Raw genomic sequence first — 25,704 nt, 5'->3', positions numbered from 1 at the left:
TTACGTTTGTGACTTGCTTTGAGAAGCATCTCTTCTCTGGCATTTATACAAGATCTTCTTAGGACACTAGCTAACTAACCACGATTTCATCTGCTCACAGCACAGCGCTGCTCAGCTGCGGTTCAGCCACATTCAGTCTTGCCGATTTTTGTGTTCCGCACACTATTCTCGGCAGAATAAACTGTGAAAATGATCTTTCACCACAGTTTTAATGCTCTGTCGAATAGAGAGAGAGAGACAAAACGAATGCAAGCCACTCCTATGTGCAAATCCCAAATGACAGGTACAAAGAAAAGACGGTGTCCAACAATGAGGGACAGGTCCATTATCGATGCAATAGTGAGAGATGGAGTGAGTAACATCGGGACAAGGGGAGACAACAATAAGGCAAAGGTGCAAAACACTTTGGTTCATTATGAAACTGTGGCTGCCACAGTCTGTACCTGTTAATGGTGGTGTTTGAAACAGTTTATTTACTGTGGCTTCAGAAATATTCTGTTCCCTTCATTTTTTGCACACTTTGTATTGTAGATGGGAGATAGTAGAGAGAAAGTGAAAATGTTATTGATGAGACATTTTTGTATATTAATAAAATTGAAAAACTGAAATCTCTCCTTTACAAAGGTTGCAAAATTTAAACTATTAATGCAATTACATGACACTCATTGCAACTTTGAGTCCTCTTGAGTAGGTCTCTACAAGATTTGCACAGCGAGATTTGGAGAGGATTTCTCATTCTTTCTTGCAGATCCTCTCAAGCTCTGTCAGACTGGATGTGAATTGTGTCTGAAAAGCTTCAGGTGAATCCATAGAAGTACTATTGGGTTAAAGCCTGTTCTTTGGCTGGGCCACTCAAGAACAGTCAAAGAGTTGGCCATGAGCCACAGTGTTTTTGTTTCTGTATGATTTGAGTCATTGTTATGATAAAAGGCGAACCATGAGGGATTTCTTCAAGGAATTTGTGTTTGGCTCTATTCACCCTTCCTACCAGTCTCCCTGTCCCTGCAACTGAGAAGCACCCTCTTGGTTTGATGCAGACATCTCCATATTGCTTCACCATATAGGGATGGTATCAGGTGATGGGAAGAAAGTCGTGTTTCTTCAGAGATAATACATGGAGATCTATCACCCAATTCAAAATTTCATTTTGTCCTGACTTGCAGTGTGGATTTTGGGACCTAATGCACACACAGCTGTACCCCTTTCAAAACTATGTGAAACCAATTAAACGTATCCAAGCTGGACTCCAGTCAAGTTATAGATGCATCTCAGGGATAATTAAAGCAATTTGGACCAAAACCCACCAGAGCAAATACTATATGCATACTTGTCAACACAAAGTGTGCAAAGGTGAAGGGCTCTGCCTGATTTCTGAAGCCAGTGTCTCTGTAGCCATTGGTCATTGGTTTAAAAGTGCCACTGGTTTAAGACAATGAGATGCGATGGAAACAAAAAAGAAAACAAATATTTCCCGGCCAAAAAGCGATGACACACACATAGAAGACACAGATGAAGATGTCAAGAGAGTTTGTGGTGATAAGAGCCGACAACAGTGTCTGTGCTATCAAGCAAATCACATGATGTATGCAGTGGAATTAATACGTCACTTCCTGCCTCTGCCTGCTGCATCTTGCTGCTCCACCTCTCGCCGGAATAATGCGGAGGAGTTGATGCGGTTTTGAACGCATCTGTGCAGAAAACCCTGCGCTGCGTTGTGCATGTGTGAAAAACAAACTGTGGATAAACTCTAACTCTGTATCAAATCCTCTGGACTTTACCCACAGGTCATGTCTGAAAATGGCTTAAGACAGATGAATGCTATAGATGTCAAAACCGCTGATGTCAAACATCCTTAAAGCTCCAGAAAGGTGGCTTACATCCGCTGCTGTTACACCACACTGACCCTGTTCAATCAAAATGTGTCTTAACTGTGTTACTGTAGCCACTCATGCAGAAAAATCAACCATGTGCTGTCATAAAGCAGAGAACAGCTCCTCACTTGCATATACCCTATCCTCACTAATGGTGGTTGTTGTGAAGGGATTTCCAGTGGGAGTAGTTATGCAAGTCACCAGTATGCCGTTGAGAATACAGTGGATGATTACTGTACACGCAGCACAGTCGCTGATTTCTTAAGATGTATGAATGCAAGTGATGCTTTACAAAATGTGTGATCATTAAAAACCTCTGAATGCAAAATCTCTTTTGCAAAAGAAAGACTAAAAACAAGCTGTGAGTTGTGAGCCTACTATAGGGTATGGGTCAGTAAATTACCCACCTTATAATAAGTGAATACTACCAGAACAGTTAAGGTAATAATCTTTAGAGAGCAGAAGTTATCATTGGTTCTCATTTTCAAAAATGTAAAGGTTGCATAGATACCCCATCTCTATGTTGGCTTGTTACTTTGAGTGCTGATGTGAGATAGTTTAATTAGCTTCAGAGGGCCTGTCATCTGCCTTTGCGCTCTATGGCATCCATGGAAAAGATGCACAATAGGGTTCATGACACATCCGGCTTCTGCTGGCAAAGACAGCAAGATGGCTTTCAGGCAGTGGAAGTTACTGAGTCATACTGAGAGGAGATCCTTGAAGGAGGAGCATGAGAGGCATGTTGAAAAGGACCAAGGCAGACAAGATGGCAAACAAACAGTGCACACAAAAAAGAATGGCACAGTAGTGTGGTTTGTATGGATATTTGATTTTCCTTTGGGTTGAACGAGTGGTACACTGAGCTTAAACCATTATGTATTCACACCGTGTGATGAAGACACATTTGTAACCCTGCACGTCTTATCTTGTCCCTCATCCACTTTCATCTTCTCGCTCTCCACTGCACACTACCCTCACTGGGAACAGGCTTCATTAAGACTTTAGTGAACAATAATTAGACATGGTATTTTTATCAATATCAATATTGCCTCTAAATTAAAGAAAAAAAAATGATAGTGGATTTTACCTGCAGTAAGGTGTTTAGGTCATATAGCCTGTGTTTATTGCAATTCAATAATGAATGAATATGAGTATCACTATTTTTCACTTTACCCACATACTTAATAACACACAAATAATAACACACAAAAGCTGCTAAGAGTTAATGTCATGTAGTGTCAAGTATGTAGTGTCATATCGTTGTTCACAGTAATTAGAACACATGTTAAATACTTGTGTGAGGAAATCACTATTAGACATTAGTTGCTTCCTCTTTCTGTTATAGTACAAACACTTGATCATTTATCAGTCATCTGTTCAGTCAGCACAACTACGCACATGGCTATTTGAAGGTATGTAATAAATCATGTAACCATAGCTGTTTATCTTTATGAGATGTTTAACATTTTTCATCTGAATGCCCAATATCCAATTTCAGCTGCATCCTTGTCCGTTTCACTGTTTGCAGATTGAGGACCATTGTTCATCACTGGCATGGCGTAATGCATGGGAGGTTTAGACTACCTTATTATTTAACTTCCATTAGACAGGCCCACAAACCAACCTTAACGTTCAAATTGATCATAAAAATTATTCAGGACTCATGCTTTTTTTTACTGGGCATCAACGGTGCACGCACAGATGGTTGAAAGGGATGTTTTACTGCTTGCATTTAGATTTACTGTTGACTGACATCTTTTTCAGTTCCTGAAGCCAGATTTGAACAAGATGGCTGAGCTGGAGTGGAAATAAGGTAGGCGGAGTATGCAGGGCATAAAAATGAAGGCAACTGCTATGAATAGCAAGTTGCTATGAATAGTTACTGTACCACACAAAGGTAAATCTGATGATCAACAACAGGTTGCCAACTGTTTTCCAGCTCCTTGGATTCAGATTTCAACAGGGACAAAACAGTGCAATTACAGGGTAGCCGAAAAACATCCCAGAAATGGTGGTCGTGGTGTACCGTGTAAGGTCACGGTTACCAAGCCCAACAATATCAAAACAGCCTTTAGCATTTCAGAACAAATCTCATCCAACCCCACCATCCTGCCACTGAGCAGTTCACTGTAGAACCCAAGTGACCTCTGAGTCAGAGATGGACTCAAAAGAAAACTCAAAACGTCCTGCCAAACCTCCTGTCCTGAGTGTTTGTCTGTGTGTGTGTGTGTGTGTGTGTGTGTGTGTGTGTGTGTGTGTGTGTGTGTGTGTGTGTGTGTGTGTGTGTGTGTGTGTGTGTGTGTGTGTGTGTGTGTGTGTGTGTGTGTGTGTGTGTGTGTGCAGAGTGAAGGCTGATTCATGCTTGTACGTTGACGCTATGCCTTAGGTGTGCAAGTAGCCTACAGTGTATATTTATTAACAGCTTCTCTGGCATCTCTGTTTACTTCAGAACAATGGAGAGTGTTAAGCATAAGCTACGGCTTCAACGCAGAGGCATGAATTGGGCTTAAGTGTTCGATTTAATGTTTACAATTAAGCAACCTCATTTAAAACACCTCAAAATGAAACTTTTTTTAAAACTCCTTCTACACTCACACTTCACACAGCCAGTGGTTATATCTGATTGGTTTGGGTGTCAGTATATGAATAAGGATGGTAGGTGTTGTAGGTGTGTGGTAGTGTGAATCTCTCTGTGTGTTACTCCCTTCTGGTGAAGCAGGTTGTCGTGACTCCGTGTATGAGGTAATATGTGGCCCAGTATTTTGCATTTAGCAGCTACATGAACCTCAGTGTGAAGGGAAGTGACTGTCCTAATGAGAAAAAGGGAAAATATGTGTTAAAAAAAGATTGTCAACGTGCCATCTGTTACAAGGGCATTAGCAACAGGAATATTTCTCTGTGTACTGCAGAGTGCAAGCAGTGCAAAGGCAAATGTCAGTGAAGGATGGTTTTATGCCATTGCCATTACTTATTCATTATTCATTAAAGGTACAATGTGTAGAATTTTGTGACATCTAGTCGTGGAGTTGCATGTTGCAGCTTAATACCCCTCTCCCACCCTCCCCTTCCAAACATGAAAAAGAACCTGTGGAAGCCTTTAGTTGTCATAAAAACTCAAAAGGTGTTTAGTTTGTCCTGTCTGGACTACTGTAAAAAACATGGCAGCGTCCATTGAGAGGACCCCCTTAATGTAAATATAAAGTATTTAAACATAAAGGGCCTTTTCTGGGCTAAAGAAAATTATAATTTATACAATTTAAATGAAACAAACTAGTGAAAACATCATGGAAATTATTCTACAATAGATCCCTTTCACCTAAATCTTACACACTGGAGCTTGAAGACGAATGAGCACAGGTGGATGTTAAAATCTCAGATTGAATTGTGTCCAACTTACCACCCTGATATATTTTTCACATCTGAATAACAACAATAAAAAAGAAACTCCTGAAGTGATTATTATGACCATTTATTCTTGGGAACAGTTGTAATAATCTAAGTATTAAATTTTAACTTGATAAAAAGAAAATCTAACAACTGACTGTGTGACATGCTAACCATAGCAATGATGATCTATTAAAAAGGGCCCTGAACATATTTCTGATACAATATAATATTCATCTTGACAGAATTAAAAGAGGTGACATATTGCCATGTAGGTTTCTTTCTATCTTTGGACATGTCTATTACATAATTTTAGACTGCTCCGCATGAATGAGGTTAATTCCCATCCCCAGTGATATCGCTGTCTAAATTTTCTTTTCCTTCAAGTCCTCTAAAGTCCTAATAAAATATGATCAACGGGAGAATAATGTGACACATCCCTGTGGCTGTAAGCTAATGCATTTATATAAAAAAGGTGATTATTGTGTATTATCTTTTCATGAGTAGGCACATTTTCTGTGAATAAAGAGCCTTTGAATAAGAGTTAGTGGTTTTCTGGGCACGATTATATATAAAATATTTTCACTGTGATGCATTACATATAACCAAATTTTTCACATGTAAAATCGTTAGATTAGTACTTCTCAAGGCTCCCCATGTATAACCTCATCTGTGGTAATCACTGACATCATTTCCTGCATACTGAATAGATCAGAAACATTTATGGCTGATACTGCTCCCCCGGAGATAGTGTGTTCTTACTGTGATCTAATTAGAGGTTGAAAATAACGTCTTTCTTTCTTAATAGAGCATCACTTCACATCTTTAAGGATGGGATTTTTTCTTCATCCTGCTAATATTAATTCATGCCATGACCTTGTGTGATACAGAGGTATTTCCAAGTTGCCAGGCAATGAGTAAGTCATAGAGCAGTGTAACATTAGAGAGAGTGAAACACTATGGTGACTACATAGAAATGAAGCCTGAGGCATGGCATTCCGCATTTCCCCTGCTTCTTGCATGGTAATGCATCATACAGTGTTTCAATAATGAAGGCACCATGATGTGCATGGATGCACAAGAGGACACACACACACACTGCCTCTCTTCAAACTACATAAAAGAAGTTGAAAGCTAATCCTAGCCAACAGCCTACTTCTTTATAACGGTAAGATGAGACATGCATTTTCTTAAATCAGACGTACGGCAACTTTGCTCTCAGGAGTATGAGCTGAGAATACTCATCTGAAACTCATGTAATTTGGGACATAGTTCCCTTTGGCATGGATAGTTACATGATTGTAAGCTAATTTCCTCTCTCAGGGGCCACATGAGCCACAGACACGGCAGTGATGGCTTAGTTTGGTTCGGATAAGTTCTGCTCCAACCAGGGTGTGCTTTCTGTTCATAACAGCCTAAACAAATGAGGAAATCACTCTTTATTTGAAAGTGATTAGCCTAGTGGGAAAAGATGATACATTAAGCAAAGTGCACCCAATGACTAGCCAGCCAAAGGTGACTGACTTAGAATGGAAAAAAACAGCCACATTTAAATGGCTCAAAGTTGTTTTTGCCATTGTTTTAAAAAAAAAAAATCACATTTTCTGCTTTGAGTCATTACAACATACATTTAATGTGTCAAGTAGTCTCTCCGATTCCTTACAGATAACTAAACACCCTGTCAGACATTCATTCTGTCCCTCAGAGCAAAACCTTTTAAGTGGAGGAAGGCCATGCCTAAAGGTTAGCCGGTCTAGGGTTACATGTCCACAGGGATATGTTAACAGTGCTGGCCTCTGCCTTTGCTTTTTGTTTTTTAATTTTAACTTTATGGATGACTAGGACACACTGTTTTCATTTCCTGATAGCTCAGTGATTTTAGCATTGTTTTAATTTTGAGAGAAGAAGACAATATGAAAACCTTAAGATGATATTTAGGTTAAAAAAAACTGTATGTCCTATGAGTTGTGTGTTTAACCTGTTTCGCACTCTAAAGTTAAGACTGATTAATATTAATGTCTGATATAAAGTAACAACTAAAATCTCATGGGAATAACATTTAGGATGCTCCCACCATAGAAATGAATCAGTAAAAAACAAAAAACAAATAAGCCCAGAGCCTGTTCCTCTTCTGTGAGCAAACCCTTAGGAAAGTATGTTTATGTTCCTCCCACAGTGCTTCACGGGGTCATGTGCACGTGTAATGTCATCTTCTCAGCATCCTTCGGCAATGCTTTCCTCTAAACTCTCTCAGACCTGGATCTGTCTGATCCACTCCAGTCACTGAAGCGTCAAGTAGTACTGGATGGCACAAAACCACAGCCCGTCCTGCATCTGCTTCCTAATAATGGAATAAACCCTTTGCTTCTGTGAGATTTCAAATATATATATATATTTATGTGCAAATGATAACATTGGTTTGAAAATCAGTCTAGAGTTCGATTTACAGTAAATGTCATGCACGATGTAAAAGGGAACAAAAGATGTATTATTCATGAATTCCCAGACGCACAGTTAAAGAAAACATATGAATCTATTGAAATGTTAAGTCTAAAATGTCATAAGATCCAACATATACATGACAGAGAGTTCTTTCCAGGATGTATCTAAATCCTACTTTCAATGATCTTTTCCATTATGGAACAAATTCCGGTTAAATACACACCCTTAAAAGCTTAACAGCAGATTGTCAGGAGACACTGTTCTCGACATATAATTATTTGATAAGACAAAAACAAAAATAACAGAAGATTGACTCTGTAACAGCACTGCATCAGGTCAGTGGTTATCTCTGGCTTGCGTTAATACTGGCTCCTACTCGCCAATATACTTCCCCTCCCCCTCCTCAAAGCTGGGTTTCGCCCTGAGCTTTGCCTAACAGGTCAGCAAGCATGTGGAAGTCTTTGTCTGAATTGTCTAGGTCGTTAACATCGTGATAACTGCTGTACTTGTCTTCAGTCTCGCTCCAGACTGTAATTTAAGATGAAAGACGTGTCTTCAATTCCTCCTATTCTACAAAACTGAAGTCAAAATATCTCAGATATTGGTGCCGTCATCTTTTTTTTTTTAGCATCAAAGGAATAATTACAAACAAACTGACCAGAAAAATTAACACTTGAACATACAGTACATCAGTGCGATAAGAACTACCTAAATAGACTGAAACTATCTTTGGGAAAAAGTATACTTTGTACTTTGACTTTTTAGTTTGCCAATGTCCCATCTACTAACATGGAGAGGGCAGGGTTTATTACCTATACCTACCTATACACCAGAAGGGGATCTAATTACTTCCCTTTTAGGGAGCTGTTATTTTGTCCATCTTTATTTACAGTCTATGGTCGAAGCTTTTTTCATCGGCTGAACAGAACACCAAAAAACAAGTCCTAGTCTCATCCAATTATGAAGAGAAGCATGCACAAGCTCAGTCTTAAGGAAGATACATGCATATGTTGCATCTAGTCTTATTAGGTTAACAAATACATGTTAATAATAAATATATGCTGTAATAAATTTTGCATAACTCCTCCAATAGAGCACACTGTAGCAGCCCTGTGGCATTGTAATTAAAAAGGTTAATTACTGACAGAAAATAAACTGACATTCAATTAAGCCATATATTGGGAGAAAATGCTCAACTTTTCAAATTTAAATTTAAAATGACTAGCTGAAAAAAATAATCAAAAAACTATTAATCTTTAAAAAATAACAACAGCTGGAGCTTCAAATGTATCCATTTTCACTGCAGCCTCTCTGGAAGGTATGGTCATGTTTAGCCTTACTTGACATTATGGGTTTTATTTGGCCAGGAACAAACTACAAAGGTCTTTGCTCTCAATCAAGCTATGTATTCTGGTAAAATGTTTGACTGTGGTCTAGGGTTGTTCGGTATACCGGTACTAAATTGGTACCGGGGTACTGATGCATTTAAAATGGTACTATACAGAGCTTGGGTAAGACCGGTATTTTTTTTTTTTGTCGCCGCGTTTTGAGCGAGCAGCACGGAGCAGCAAACAAAGCAGGAGTCTGGCGACAGAGAGAGATAAAGGAGAGAAAGAGAGAGAGAGACAGGCAGCTGCTGCCTCCATCACCTCGCCGCAACTTGTAGATAAACCAGGTGCGCGAAGTGCTACATGGAATTACTTCGGCTTGAAAACAAATGAGCACGGTGAAGCCATTAACACCAATGCACCACTGTGCAAACGGTGTTACAAAACATGTGTGGCCAAGGGTGGAAACACTTCCAACTTGACAAAACACTTGAAGGAAAAGCACCCAAACCTGCACAAGGAGTTCAGAGAATGACATGTAATAACTTATATACCCATGAAAAAAGCCAAATTCAGTGCTAAAAGCAAGCAACGCCAGCCTCCTTCACTCTCCACAAAAGTAGCTCCGGAAAAAATTTAAGCCTGTCTTAGTGGTATTTTATTTTATTTACTCATGCATAATGTTATAGTTCTAAGATTTTCAATTAAAATAAAGTCAAGCCATTTTATCCTGTCCCGCCTGGTATCCTGATAGCCAGCGTATTATTGGTTTTTCTATTGTTAAGTCTTAATTTCATTTGTGTTTAATAAAATCTATTTTTTATATGGAATGCTCTCTGCCCCATGTGTGATCCTTAAACTTTACCCTCTCTAATTTCCTGGGGGTGAAACTCCCCCAGGTAGCGTCCGCCACATTCATCACATGATTGAAGCAGCGCAGCTCAAGTTGGCTGCATGAACTAGCCCCAATGTTACACCACCAAGTGTCGCTCCACCAATGGCTGGAGATCTCACTTAATATTTGGTGATTTCTTTATTGGTTTGACTGTAGGGCTACACAATTTAAATAAATAGCGCAATGTTCATGAGAGGAGCCCCTCTCTGTCTCTGGTCCCCTTCGCTGACAAAAAGTGTCCTTGGAACTGAGCTCAATGTTTTGGAGGGCAAGGCATTGGCAGTAGTTCTCGTTAGCCGTTTTCAGACATGACCTTTAGGTAAAACCTGGCTGCAGAGTTTACCCATAGTCTGCCTTTCACACATGCACAACGCAGTGTAAGTGTTGCTGATGTCGTCACATGCTCCTTTGGCGTGGTGTGTGCGCTCATTTGTAAGTGACGCTGGCATCAATAAAAATGTTTATATCAGTCAATAATCAGGATAATTATCATGATCATTTTTTTTTGAGCTCACAAGTGCAGGTTGTTGTTTTAAACTTTTCTCATTGAACAAGAGAATGAGAAAATATTTGTCTTACCTAAAGTTGTGTTACATGCAATCATTTTGATAGCTTTTAATGGCCAGGCTATAGGAGGCAGGGGTGTTAAAGGTGCAGCGTGTTGAAGTTAGTGACATCTAGTGGTGATGTTGAATGTTTCAGCTGAACACCCCTCACCTCACCCTCCCCTTCCAAACATGAAAGAGAACCTGTGGTAGCAAATTAGATAGATAGACTTTCCCAATCCCACACTGGGGAAATTTGGGCATTACAGCAGCAGAAGGGCATTAAGATAGAGAAAAAGAAAATTCCAAAGGTGTTTAGTTTGTCCAGTCTGGGCTACTGTAAAAAAACATGGTGGCCTCTGTAGAGAGGACCCGCTCCCAATTTAAATATAATTCATTTAAATATGAAGAGCCCATTCTAGAGAAAGAAAAACAATTCATACAATTTAGATGAAACACAGCAGTGAAAACATCACTAGGATTATTTTATAATTAAATTTCTGACAAAATCTCACCTAAATCTTACACACTGAACCTTTAAAGTGTACTTGCTTCTTGTGTTTGCAAAACAGCAGTGGTGTGTGGTCAGAGGCGCTGCTTGTGAACAGGCAAGGCTGGCAACTACTTGAGGGGGCCCCTGAGGGCTGAAAAACTTTAGCAGTGTCTCATAAAGTGGCCAGGGACTAGAACAGAAATGATGTAGGTGTTTATTTGCATATAGGGCGGGGAAGTGAGATCCAATCATGAGACGCATGTGGGGCCACATAATTAATATATAATAATTAATAATTAATACCCGGTGTGAATTCACGCACTCAGAGCTGTCCATATAAAAACTACATGTTAATACCAGGTGTGTACAGGGCCATTCTAAAAGTTTGTATTGAAAATGAAAGTTAAGGAAAATAGGAGGAGTTATCCATCTGGAAGTGAAAAAAGAAAGAGAAAACAAGATGATGAGGAAAAAGGAGAGCAAGACAGTAGTAGGTCAAGCAGATAACAGTATAAATGAATGAATGCTGTAATTAGCATTGACTAATGGGAGAGACACTTGAATTTAAGTTATTATGTTATTTATAATGTTGTAAATATTTGTATTGTGCCATGTGAACACTGGCTCTTCGTGTCTTTGTTTTTAAATGTACTTAATTAAAGGTCTAGTGTGTAAGATTTAGGTGAAAGGGAACTATTGGCAGAAATTTAATGTAGAATAATCCTCATGATGTTTTCACTAGTTTGTTTCATCTAAATTGTATGAATTGTATTTTTATTTACCCCGGAAAAGGCCCGTTATATTTAAATACCTTATATTTACATCGAGGGGACCCTCTATACGGAGGCTGCCATGTTTTTTTACATTAGTCCAGACTAGGGTTGTTCGGTATACCGGTACTAAATTGGTTCCGGGGTACTGATGCATTTAAAATGGTACTATACAGCGCTTGGATAAGGCCGGTACTTTTTTCTTTTTTTTTTTACGTCGCCGCATGACGTCACCGCGTACCAATTTGAGCCGAAGCGAGCAAGCCAGGGCGAGCAGGCGAGCAAGTGAGCGAGCAGCGTGGAGCAGTGAACGGAGCAGGAGTCTGGCGACAGAGAGAGATAGAGGAGAGAAAGAGAGAGAGAGACAGGAGCAGAGAGAGAATGGCAGCTGCTGCAACCATTATATACCCATGAAAAAAAGCCACATTCAGTGCTAAAAGCAAGCAACGCCAGCCTCCTTCACTCTCCACAAAAGTAGCTCTGGAAAAAATGTAAGCCTGTCTTTGTGGTATTTTATTTTATTTACTGTTGCATAATGTTATAGTTCTAAGATTTTCAATTAAAATAAAGTCAATAATGACATTTTTTGTGTTCTCTTTTTATTTGGAAAAGTACCGAAAAGTATCGAAATATGTTGGTACCGGGAACGATACCAAAATGTTGGCACCGTGATAACACTACTGTGGTCAGAAAGCAAATTTTTTAAGGCATTTATTTTTTGAGGAGAGAGAAATCTACTGTTGGACTTGGCAGCTATCGTTTTATAGTAATGATGATCTATACGCATTAAAACTAAGTCAGCTATAAAGAGGTCTGGAGACATCTGTCAGTGTGTTCTGGTTGCTTTGCATGGAGCTACGTCATCATTTTCACATGATCTGACTGATGATGTAACATAGACTGGGAAACAATCCTACTCTAAACTACAGCAACATTTTCCTGTTGAAAAGAGCCATATGGTGAAATGTAGACTTGCACCTCATCAGTCCCACATGTTGGGGATATTCAGAATCTCTTATCTTGCCCAGCTTTCCTTTCCCTCTCTCACTTTGATTTCTGGGGGCTATATTTCATTTTCAGTCAGAAATTCAGTCTTAGGGCAACATGATAGCCGAATGATTAAAGCTTGTATCACACGGGCAAACATGCCCAAAGCACTAGGTCCTTGACTAGACTCCCGGCAAACCGAACCACTTATTGCATGTCCCCTCCTTTCTCCCTATATTTCCTGTCTCTCTCCACTATTATTATTAAACATTAAAAGTCAAAAGGCCAAAAGAAATATACCATATAGTCTTAAAATGATTCCATATTTCACTTATGAGTTTGAAGAGGTTTGAATAATACATCGGTCAAGAGGATTTTAAGGCTCATTGAGGATCCAGTCTGAAAGGGTGTAAAACTTACAAACCAAATGTTACCAATCGTTTTCACATTTGACTCCGCAGACGCTCAGATTTGAAAATAATGGGCCTCAGAGAGCTTCTGAATAAAAAGTGTATTGACCCCAGACCACTGGGTGGCAGTCATGGGCCTCTAGGCTGGATTGCCGACTGACAAAAAACACAAAATAAGAAGCAACGAGTGACGTGGCATCATAATCAGAAAGCAACTCACAGTATTTTTATTGCTCACATTTTGTCGGCTTCAGTAGAATTTCATTAACAATTCTTGATTTAAAAAAAGAACAAATCTTAAAAATTTGTATTTATTTGAGTAAAAATGTATATTGGCATTTACAATTTGATTATTCAAAATTTCAAATCACAACCAAGTATTGATGGCTAAACTATAAAACTATTTAATAACTCATTTGTGTCACTGGTCTTAAAACCCTAGTATGAATTTCTTACAGCTTCAGATATTCTGACCTCAAGATCAGTAACCCTGCAAAAATCTAAAACCGTATTCTCTCTCAAAAAGAATAAATAATTTATAGAGGAATTTATTCCATCATTATTTTACTATCATTTATTATTTTTTTATTTTTGAGCTCATCTAGTACAACAATTAAATCAAGAGGTGTTTCCAGTTAGTACTCTATTAATTATCATGTGCTGTATTACAAGGGTGTGTTTAAGTAAGCTGTGCACAAACACATGAAGATATGCTTATATTCAATGATGGAATTAAAGAGATTTTTTTTATTTAGATTTCCACATAAAAACCTCCAATGAACCAAGGAGAAATTTAATTACCATTACAGTGCAGCTAGGGCTCCACTCCCACTGCGTTTTCCTCCACTGCCTGAGGAGCATCCCTGTAAATATCGGATTGTACATAAAGGATTAAAAGGCGATGCCACGAAAACCCTGAGCCTGGGTGTAGCAGAGAGCGCTACTCCAACCATAAGCACCTCACATGTCAAATTACTGATTCTAATCAAAGAATGGGTGCACGAAGCAGTGACACACCGATTAATCGGCAAACATCTGGCATTTTGAGTTAATCAGCATTGATGTCTGCACCAGTGAACATAAAGTATCTACAGACATTCAAATAAGAGGTTTTTCAGTTCATCTTTGATTATGTATTTTTTATTTGAAATAAGTAGAGGACAGATCTTAATTTTCAAATGTTTTTCTGTGCTCAAGTGAGAATTACATTCGGATCATATAAAGGTAAATTCAAGTGAAACAATTTCGTGACTCATTGTTATTTTAAACGTGTTGTAATGGATGAAAAAAAAATGAAAAATACAAAATTAACATAATATCAGCATCATACATTGTCCATCTCTTTCCCGCTAAATATCGTCATCTACCATTGGTTGACTGTGACTGCAAAGGTGATTTCAAAAATGGAATTTGACACAAAAATCCCTCAGTGAGACTTACATAACGACACATTTGACCAACTTAGAGGATCTCATTTCAAAGCCTTTATCGTGGCATCGTGGATTACATAACAGATGATTCAGAGTAGAAGTTGTGCTTGCTATGCATCAGTGAGCTAGAGAGACCAGATAAGCCGACACTGTCCCGGAGACACCCTCACTTCATGTGCTTTACTTTCGGAGACCCCTCCTCAGTGCCACCATCACACCGTGCAGGTGCATTCACCAAAACAACATGCGTTTTCTTTTGCACAATGTCCCTTTAACTGAGACCGTGACTCAACCAAGGAGGCTGTTTGTGTGCATGGATATGTGTGTGCATTCCTGTACTTATATCTTTGTGAGGACCAATCCAAGCAGAGACCCTACAAAGTGAGGACAATTTTGGAAAGTGGGGACATTTTGACCAGTCCTCACTTCTTCAATGGGCTGTTTGAGGGGTTAGGGTAAGAATTAAGGGGTTAGACATTTAGTTTGGATGGTTAAGGTTAGGCTAAGGGGAATGTATTATGTTGTCCTCACTGACATAGAAGTACAAGTGTGTGTGTGTGTGTGTGTGTGTGTGTGTGTGTGTGTGTGTGTGTGTGTGTGTGTGTGTGTGTGTGTGGTGTGTGTGTGTGTGTGTTACTACACACGGAGGAGGGAGCCCAGCATCACACCCCGTCAACAACAATTCCATCCCGAACATTTTCTTTAGAATCATCACGGCCATATTTCCATTCACGTCCACACTGATGCAATTTTCGGAACAGTTCTCCTCGAGCACCATGATTTATTCAGTGCACAATATCGCCAAGTCAGCGTGCGGGCTGGTCACGCAAAGAGCAGAGTGGTGCGAGCCCACCGAGAAATCAAATGGCTCCGGAGAAATAAGAAATAAAACACGGCTCCCTGATGGAGGATGACGAGCAGCAGTCGCAGCACAGTTGCACCTGCTCGAGAAGAAGAGTGGTGCCTGGCTGCGGGCGGAGGGAGAGGGAGGACCCGGAGAGGAGAGGCTGCCTGCGGTCCTGACCACTCATTTAGAACCGGTAATAACACAGGGAGAGAGAAAAGCTGGGAGGATTTAAGTCAAACATGGGAGAGGGGGGGTTCTTACCTGTGCTGCCCCAGAGAAGCAAGGCTAAAAAAACATCCCGTGACTGGACCATCGCAACTCCCGAGTTAACGTGAGCGTAAATCGGCGAAGCCAACGTCAAATCTCCCTCCGGTGTCCTGCCTCCCTCTTTTACTAGCGACGGTTCATCCTCAGATGCGTGCGTGAGAGCCGGGCGGTGGTGGCGGGGAGTCGGTGATGACAGGCGGCGGTCGGAGGGAGATTAGTGGCGGCGGTGATGAGCGCCAGTGCACCGTTCAAAGTCTGACTGACAAGCAGGGCCTGCTCACACTCGTGGATTCATCCGCACGGGCGGAATAAGAAGGACCGCCCGTTAAATAGTGCGGGGGGGGGGGGCTCCTGTTATACCAGTGTGGTGGGGAAACCCCTCCTCATAATAACAATGATAAAATATTACACTTGGTTTTATGGATGTTATTAAATGGATAGTTCATCGGAAAATGAAAATTCACTCATCATCTACTCACCACTGTGCCGACGGAGGGTGGGTGAAGTGTTTGAGTCCACAAAACACCTTTGGAGTTTCAGGGGTAAACAGCATTGCAGCCAAATCCAATACAATTGAAGTGACTGGTAACCAAGTCTTCAAACGTAAAAACAACAGATAAAAAAACATGGAATGTCATCCAAGTGTCCATGAGCCCTGGTATTCACATTCGACCCGAAACGGCATCATTTACACCATGTTTCCAGCCTAATGTCTGCTGGTGTCCTCCTGGATGGAGCCGCGTTCACGCTCACGCAAACGGCACAAGCTCACGCTTTTATGCTCTCACCCAAGGGTGCATGAGACAACATCAGTGATACTCAGTAATAACTGCAGCTATGCAGCAATGCTACTGGAAGTAGTGATGCTACCGGAAATAGCGATGCTACCGCACGCACCCTTTGCCGAAAGCTTATGTGCAGTGTGCCTGCGAACACGGCTAACAGCGGACGTTTACACTAAAAACATGGTGTAGATGATGAATTTTAATGTCGGGGCTTACAGACACTTGGATACCACAACAGGAGCAGTATGGACACATGTGTTTTTTCCCCCTGTTGTTTAGTACGTTTGAAGAATCCGTCAGCATTTAATTCAATTGTATTGGTTTGGCTGCGACGCTGTGGATTCAAACATTTCACCAACTTTGCTTTTGCCACCAACCATCACCATTGGCATAGTGGTGAGTAAATAATGAGGGAATTTTCAATTTTGGGTGAACTATCCCTTTAATAAGTTTCATCATAATTGTGCTAAATCTGTAATAAGGGATGATTAACACTTCACCAGTCTACATTGCCAAAAACAATACACCTGTACATTAGTCATCCACCACAAATCCCCAATAATTTATTATCTATTATACTGTTCCTCAATTCAGGTTTACACATACACATTTCAGACCATATAAATCTAATAGGACTTTATATTCTGTGTATATAAATGATTCATGTACATAATGATCCATACTTGATCCAGCAGCTTTGCACTCTGCACCATATGATTCACCTACCCCACATAAGTAACCTGTACGTTATCGATTTGTTTGAGCATCTGTGCACTCTGCACCACTGTACCACTGTCCCATGGTCATAATTAGTAGGTAAATGTTCACTCTTGCACATTTTTGTTTCCCATTGCACCACTGTCTTGTACAGTTTAACTCTATTGCACATAGTGGCCATGCTTTTTTTTGTGCTAGTTTCTGGTAGTCTGTTTTAATTGTGTAAGTACACTGACCGCTACTACACCTTAGTCAAATTCCTAGTATGTGTACTCATACGTGGCAAATAAAGCAGATTCTGAAAGATACAGGGCATTTTGTGTCTCTATTTGCTCATTCTGCATCTATTTGTGGTCATTTTGTGTCGCAGTTTGTGTCTTTTGCGGTCACTTAATGTCAACCTGTGGTCGTTTTGTGCGTCTCATTGTAATTGCTTTGTATTGCTATGTACCAGTTTTATTTCTCCATTTTGTGTCTCAGTGCTCCCTAAGAATCTATTTTGTGTCATTCTTCGAGTCACTTTTTTGTGCCAGTTTGTGTCTTTTATGGTCATATTACGTCACATTATGATCGTTGTGATTGTTCCTTTGCATCACCTTGTTGTCACTTTAAATTCCATTATACCATTTTTCTTTCTCCTTGGAGTCATTTTGTGTCTTTTTTTGCTCATTATGCATCTATTTGTGGTCATTTGGTGTCTCTTTGTATTTGCTTTGCATTCCTTTGAACCAATTATGCATTGTAGTCATTCTGAGGTTCTTTTTCATCATTTTGTGTTGCTCTGTGGACATTTGTGTCTCATCTTGGTCATTTTGTAGATACTCTGCACCTAATTGTAGTTAATTCTAGTCGCTAGCATATGAACTCTCAATAAAAAGTCACCATGGTCATTTCCTCTTGAAAACCAATGTGAAAGTAGGAAAGTAATAACACTTTCTCTTTTTCATATGTAAATGTTCCTTTAACTGATCAGTTGTGTTTTCTCAAAGATGAATCTTCAAATATATGATTCAATGCTTAGAATTAAAACAAAAACACCAACATTTCAGAAAGCAACTGTAAAAAAAGGGCAATTGAATTTGTAATTCATAACAAAAAGCTCCATATGTATTTTGTTGGCCCTAGAGTTGCTTTACAGAACATTTATGCTTCTTTTATAAAAGCTATGGTCAAACATTTGAAATGGAACATGCAAGAACAACAAAAAAACACAGTCACTGCCTCTACCTACTTCTGTAAAGGACTGCTGTGAGTCAAATACTCCCCTGACACCCCTCAACCCACCAGTGACCAAAAGAGCCTTATGCAACACACTTAACTTAAAAGTGAATTCTATGGTACCTGAGAGAACAGCAATGCAAGAGAAAGGGGGATGTTGTTTGCTTGCACAGCAGGGAGGAATCATTGCACTTGGCACCAGGAGGGAGCAGTTCCCTTTGATTTGCACTGTTGGCCAGCATTGAGACACAATGAGCCAAAAATGAGAAAATCAAATCTATCTGTGGGCTGGCTGAAAATGTGCGGTGGTCAAATCGTTCACATTTTCTAAAAACCCAACCCTCCACAGTTATATCCCCCCATGCATACCAAGGCTGGCCCCAAAAAATGTCCACAGACACTCCCTTTTCCAGCCCCTTGTTTTAAACTATCATTCACCAAGAAATATCCAGACAGAGCAGAGAGGAGACGGGCAGTGGAGGGGAAGGGCGTGGCTTCAGAGCGCTGTGGGGGGAAAGGGATGGAGGTTTGATTGGCGTTTGTGCCTCAGCATCACAGATAGAAAAAGTATGACTCAGCTGATGACTCACATAAATGCCCTTTAAACAAAATGTAGTGTTTTATTCAGTGTGCATTTCAGTTGGATGAAGCTGATGTAGCTCAATTTTATTTTTAGGTTTGTGTTCACCAATGTCTAAAATTTCCCCAAATATTTCAAGAGGTTTCTATTCAAAGGATGAAAATGAAGATTTATGCTCAAATTATTACTTAAAGGTCCAGTGTGTAAGATTTAGGTGAAAGGAAACTATTGGCAGAAATTTAATGTAGAATAATCCTCATGATGTTTTCACTAGTTCGTTTCATCTAAACTGTATGAATTGTAGTTTTCTTTACCCCAGAAAAGACCCTTTATATTCAAATACTTTATATTTACATCGAGGGGACCCTCTCTATGGAGGCTGCCATGTTGGTTACATTACTTCCGACTGGACAAATTAAATACCTTTAGAGTTTTTATGACAATTACCACAGGTTATTTTTCATGTTTGAAGGAGAGGGTGAGGTGAGGGGTGTTCAGCTGCAACATGCAACTTCAACACTAGATATCACAAAATTCTACACACTGTACCTTTAAGGGATCTCACAGCTGCAGTCAGCCAAATTCCTTGGTGTTAATTAATAAAAACTTAACTGGCTACACAGGAAAACTGGCAAAATCATATCATGCGGGAAATCTGTGCAGCAGTTTGACTCAGTGTTATCTTCTGTTTGACAGCGTAGCTTGGACTGCCACACTCACTAATCATCTCCATAAAAAAAACTTTTATAGAAGAAAATTGTACTCAAATATCACCCAGAGAGCCATTAACTCCATTTGCGTCAAACTGAATATGTCAATCTGTGACAAAACGCATATAACATGTTCTTTCATTGACTCAAATCCCTCTCATAACTTTGCCAGAATCTATTTGGCTTTATTTCTCAAGTTCAAACACATACTGCAGTAGATGTAATAGTAGTACATGTGCATGCTGATCGTTTGTTTTATCCTCGTCAACGTGGTACAAGAGTGAGCTGGGAAACACTCATTTTACAAACATGTACAAGTCTCTCCGAAGTAAAACCTTTTATTACACACCAGGCTGTCTGAAGGTATTTTGCATTTTTCCATCTCTCTGCCTCCCTTTCTGTTCTCCATCCCCTTATCCTCTTTCACCCATTTGAGCCATGGGTGGTACTTCACGTCTACTTTTACACTGGTGATTTGATCTATCTGTCCACTGGAGAGGATACACGTGAACATCCTCCACTGTAGGAGGTTTTAAAATAGCTTATCTCTTACCTCCTCCACTACTGCACCAGAAGGAAACACACAGTAGTGTGGTGAACATTGGTTTCTGGGTCATAGGAGGAAAGAAGAGGTCATTTGTGCAGGAGGGGGGGGGGGGGGGGGGGGGGGGGGGGGGGGGGGGGGGGGTATGCACATGTGACCAACAAGAAAAACCAGACCCTCTCCCTCTTAATGACTCGAGTGGTGTGCATTATATAATAAATCAGGCAAAATAAAATCAAACATTAACACATCACTGCGGTGTTACTGTGGATCAGTGGGTTGGGAGAAATTCAGAATCAGGGTCTGACAGAATGTTGTATGAGTTTTATTTGTCCTTAGCTGGATCGTACTTATTTTTTTTTGAGTTAAATTCCAGAAACAATACAAACTATAAACAGGTTGCGTTTAGAAATTGTAACGTAGCCCACCACAGCCAGAAAGTCACAGGTAGAAGGCAGACACGTCAAAGCCATTGGCAACTCTACTTCAGCGTTCTGCAGTCAGGATGAATGACACGGTGAAAAGCCTTGGAGCACATCCCTGTCCTTCAATTATCACCTTTAGTGCAGGGAGACTGAGCTTCCTATAATCTCAGGACTGAGGGGTGTGTGTCAGTTTGCTTGAGTGGGAGATGGTGTTGTCAAACAGTGGATTCATTGTCCTGAGAGTCTGTCCTGCGGGGCACACAGGGCTCCTTTGTGGACTGCAGATATTAATCTGCGTAGGCAGAGATCTGGAGGAGTCAGACTAAGCTCACATACAACCACACACATCAGTGCACACAGACACACACATGGACTCAGCCGTATGCATATTCATTACGTAACAGAAAAAAGAGAGAGAGGATGCAGTGTCCAGTCATGTGCAGCTTCCCCCATCATAAAGATTTCATTCTTTAGAGATGATTTACACAACACATTTAAACTGTCGTCACCGCTGTGGGCCCAAGGTGTCATTGTTAGATGTCATTGTAATGTTCCAACCATCATCCATCATCAAGCACAAAGAGGGCTCAGTTCCACTCATAGTCCAGTGTCTGAGAGCCAGACCATGACAACACCTCACCTCTGTCGCAGCAGAAGAACACAAGAAATGTTCTAAATCGAAGTCGAGTATTTGATTACGTTTATTTAAATGTTGAATTGTCTAAAACGGACAGTTTAAGTTTTATCTTAAATAACTATCAATACTTTTCTTAGAGTCAAACTGCAAAGTATGCCGAACATAGTTTTAGGCCTGACACACTTGACATAACTGCAATATGACTATATAATGTAATTAAAAACAAATACACCACAAGTTAGGGTCGACTCAACATCATTAACATCTGACAATCTTAAAATGCACTTTAGTTGATATCTTTTTGTACGATATAAATTTAAAAGATAAAGGACAATATAGGGCAGAGACGACATGCACGAATGAAAAAAGTATTGCAACACAAAACCAACCCAAGATTTTACAGTAGATTCATCTTGGAAATCTGCTGCCACCTAGCGATTTTAAAACATCACGGCATGGAAGAGGAACCTTCGATGAGATGGCATCACGTCCTGAAATAGCACTTCACATGTGATGTGGTCTTTCTGACATGTGGGGGCAGCATATCTCTACAGCTCAGTGGCACGCCCAACATCTTGCAGTGTAATTCATGCATGGATAGAGTACAAACACAATTAGGAGCTAATGAGAACTAATGTTGATCACTTCCCTACTGTAAATGTGGTGTAATTTGGAAAATGGTGGATAATAGATTTTCATCATGTGCCCATGGTGTCTGGCCTCAAACCCAAACGGTCTGACTCTGACCCAACACTCCAGCTGGATGGGAGGTTTAACACAACACTGGATCTGAATGAGTTTGGTGCAGTTGTGTTTGATTTATGGATTTCTCTTTCTAATGTAGTTTCAGGCAAATGCAGCTACTTGTTTGTTGTTTTTTTTTTTTTTTTTACAAAATCTCACTAGCAGAACTCAGCAGTGTGCGTCTATTTTTCTGTTTTTATTCTTGTGATGTTTCCACACCATTTCTCACACATCATTTTGTCACTGAGCATGCACATCCAAACCGGCAGCACTGTTACATGAAGGTGTTTACATTAATATATCACTGGTACTGTGGACTATGACAAATAAAAGCAGCTGTCAAGCCCCACTGTTGGACCAGTTGTTGTGAATTTAGATATTTTTGCTGCAAGTCTTAAAAGCTGCATTCCTATAAATAAAAAAAACACCTATTATCACCTATGCCCATCACATACTTTTGAATTTCTGAGTGTTACTCTATTTTTAGCACCTAAGAAGGATTTAATATGCTCTGAAAACAGATGTCACTGTCGCCACCATCAACACACACGATATGCCTCAGACAAATTATTGTAATAGATCTATGTCCAAACATAATTATTATAAATAAATGTTACAAATCCAACACAAGCAAACAGCCCCCTCCCAAAATGCACTTGTCATTATTTATAAAATGTACTAATGACTTAATGAGAGTAACCAGCTGATTTTAAGACTTTCTCTGCGGACTATCCTCAAACATCCTGTAAACTGAGCTTAGCATGCAACGGATTCAGTGATATGCAGTGACAGTTCGCATCAGATCCTCAGTCTTTCAAGAAGCCTGTCACTTTGGATTTCACTCAAGATGTCTGACGAGCCTCTAACACACTCAAACCCCATCTCAAACCCCGGGCTATGCAGAGCGCTGCTCTTAAGATGCTGTCTGCAGTGTGGGAAAACTCAAAGAACTAAAAAGATGAGAGATGCGTGAAATGTGTGATTGATGAAAAGGATCATCTCTTACATGCACCGAATGGGATCAACACAATGAATACACAAAGTAGAGTATATGCAGTGATTATGCCACAACAGGTTACAATAAATAACCTATTGGGATAAAATAGACGCACAATTGGATTTGAACTAAACTGGGTAATTGCTTTCCTTCTGTGTGGACCCTGTATGTAAGAGCTACACTTCAGATGCAAAAAAAATACAACAAAAAAATACACAATACGTCTGTGCCTACTTTGGGACCTTTAGTGTTATTGGGTTCCCAGTAGGGAGTCCATGTATAAGAGCTCAGTGTTTCTGTCCGTTCAGTCTTATTGTAACAGGTTTTTCAATGTTCAGTGTGAATGTGAATAATGTTTCGGCCTCTACAAGCCTCTCAAGTCCGGCAGGGCTGTTATCCTGCGAGCCAACCTGGAAGTTAACTCTGCCACGGTTCGTTGGCTGCACAAGCCACTCTAACTTCAGTGGGGTTTTGAATGTGCCTTTAGATTGATGCCGAAAATAAGGTGTGAGTGTAAAACACAGGCAGACATCAGTTGTAATAGAAGTGAGGTCTGTTTCAACACACAGCAGAGCAATAGCACCATTCTGAGAAAACTTGAAAGAAATTTCAGATTCTGCACCAGAATTAAAAGTAAATAATATAATATCTTAATTTATATATTACTTCTCAAAACACTGTTACACAGTGCTTCACAAAAGTAAAAATTAATAAAATAACTTAAAAAACACAGCCAGAAAAGAGTAAATAAAATAATTAAAACATTGTGTGACAGAAATTTAGGCATTACCTGAATCAGGATCCACCCCTACATTTAATGTCTTCTTTCCTGACTTATACCACATCTCTCTGCCCACGTTTCATGATATTTTGTACACTAGTCTTTGGAAATTGTAACACACAAGAAACAAACGAACATGAAAACATAACCTCCTTACTGAAGGTAAAATGTATGGTTCAAAAAAACTGGATTTACCAGCCATTACATGTATTCTATAAAAACTCTACAAAGCTTTATTTGGAGGTTTAATTTACCTTGTAAGATTGAACACTGACTTGTCTTCAAGGAATAGTTTGACATTTTGAGGATTACGTTTGCTCACTTTCTGGAGGAGAGTCAGATAAGCGGACTGATACAACTCTCATGTCTGCACTGAAATATGAAGCAACAGCCAGTCAGCTGAGGCCAATGCAGAGACTGGAAAACAAACCTGACTCAGTCTAAAGGGGACAAAATCTGCCTGCCAGCGCCACAAACTAAAGTGCAAAATGACAATTACCTTTAAAAATACCCAACAACAATTCTTGGGGTTATGTGCTGGACTATTTCTTGGCTATGAGCAGTTGTCAGGCAACCCGCACAGATTCCAGGAAATCACTGCTCCGAGCCAAGAATTAAGCTTAGCTCAACGGCTGCTGGGAGTAGCCTCACGTTCAACAGACAGATATGACAGCAGTATCAGTCCTCTCATCTAACTGTCCACAAGGAAGAGAACGAGTGAATTTCCCAAAATATTGAAATTTGCTTTAAAGACCATATTTAGGACATTTTAATCAAACTCTATTCGTAGCCTAATTATTTTTAATGAGGGATCTTAGAATTTAAGCCTTATAGTTGGACTGGAGGGAAATAAATGGTGTCTTTAGTAATTTGGAGACTTTGTAGTGACACATTGATTTGAATAAAACAGTATTGTAGCTCAGGGTGTAGCGGTGGCTCTGGCATTACCTTCATTTTGAACAATATTTTTTGAAGTTCAAACAGAATAAGATGAACTTTGAAGGGGAGATGTTCAATTTCCCAAGCCTTTCACTTCTATTGATTGTGTGAGAAAGATAAGGACAAAGACATTTTGCCTGTTGCTCATTTCCTTAGATGCCACTTATAATTCACAGCCTTTTCCATCACCGCTCGCCTTTCTCTTCATTGTAAAGTAACATGAACAATTTTGCTCCTACAACCTAATCCAAGTTCAGAAACGTTATACTTTTTTGTTCAATATCCAAAACTATAACATAATGCATTTTAACAAATCTCATGAAAATGATTTGACTTAAAGTTTCTCAATTATGTAGTTGGAGAGGAAATGGACCCAGCTAAAGTCTTTACAGTTTTATCTTCTTTGCACTTTGAAGTGATCATATTGCAAAAGAAAATATTATGGCAACAATTTATTTCTGAGTTCTACTTATTATTGCTTTCTGTGAGGGAATATATTACTTCACTCTAATATCAAATGGGAGATGGCTGACCTGTGAGGTCTGAGGCCTGTGTGGGAATGCATTAGATGTTTTATGTTTTGTGTTGGGAGTAACCATCCTCTTTGGTGTTGTGAGACTGTGAATCTCGAGAGTCTGTATCTCCTGAGGGTAACGACTTACAGTGACGTACACTGCTAATCTGTTCCCTCCCATTTGGGTTTAGAGTGAGTATAAGTAACAAATTGCCAGACATTTTCCATAATTCATTTTTGCCCCTGATTTCCTGTGTTTCTGTGTCTGTTCTGTGTTTTAGTCTGTGTTTTCTTTGTGTTATCTGCTTGTATTTCCTTCATTTTCCTTGGGATCAATAAAAATATCTATCTATCTATCCATATAGGGTTGGTGACATGGCTGAAAATGATGTCCAAATAAGAATTTTCAAAATAGAAAGATCAGTTAATATGAATAATTATCAC

At 39.7% G+C, this 25,704-nt stretch overlaps 1 protein-coding gene across 9 annotated transcripts in view; it reads right to left on the bottom strand.

Moving 5' to 3' along the window:
* The window catches only part of ncam1b (neural cell adhesion molecule 1b), a 71,378-nt gene extending 55,430 nt beyond the window's left edge, over positions 1 to 15,948 (bottom strand). For 6 of the 9 annotated variants that reach the window (XM_069534960.1, XM_069534961.1, XM_069534956.1 and 3 more), the window contains exon 1: positions 15,664 to 15,948. In XM_069534960.1, the coding sequence (XP_069391061.1) occupies positions 15,664 to 15,715 (52 nt within the window). In that variant the 5' untranslated portion in view covers positions 15,716 to 15,948. The remainder of the gene's footprint in view (positions 1 to 15,663) is intronic. The other 3 variants (XM_069534963.1, XM_069534964.1, XM_069534962.1) reach the window with 2 other exon arrangements.
* Between the last annotated feature and the right edge of the window lie 9,756 nt (positions 15,949 to 25,704).

The sequence above is a fragment of the Paralichthys olivaceus genome, chromosome 11, assembly GCF_024713975.1.
Source record: "Paralichthys olivaceus isolate ysfri-2021 chromosome 11, ASM2471397v2, whole genome shotgun sequence".
Taxonomy (NCBI): domain Eukaryota; kingdom Metazoa; phylum Chordata; class Actinopteri; order Pleuronectiformes; family Paralichthyidae; genus Paralichthys; species Paralichthys olivaceus.
This window is presented reverse-complemented; position numbering and strand designations above follow the sequence as displayed.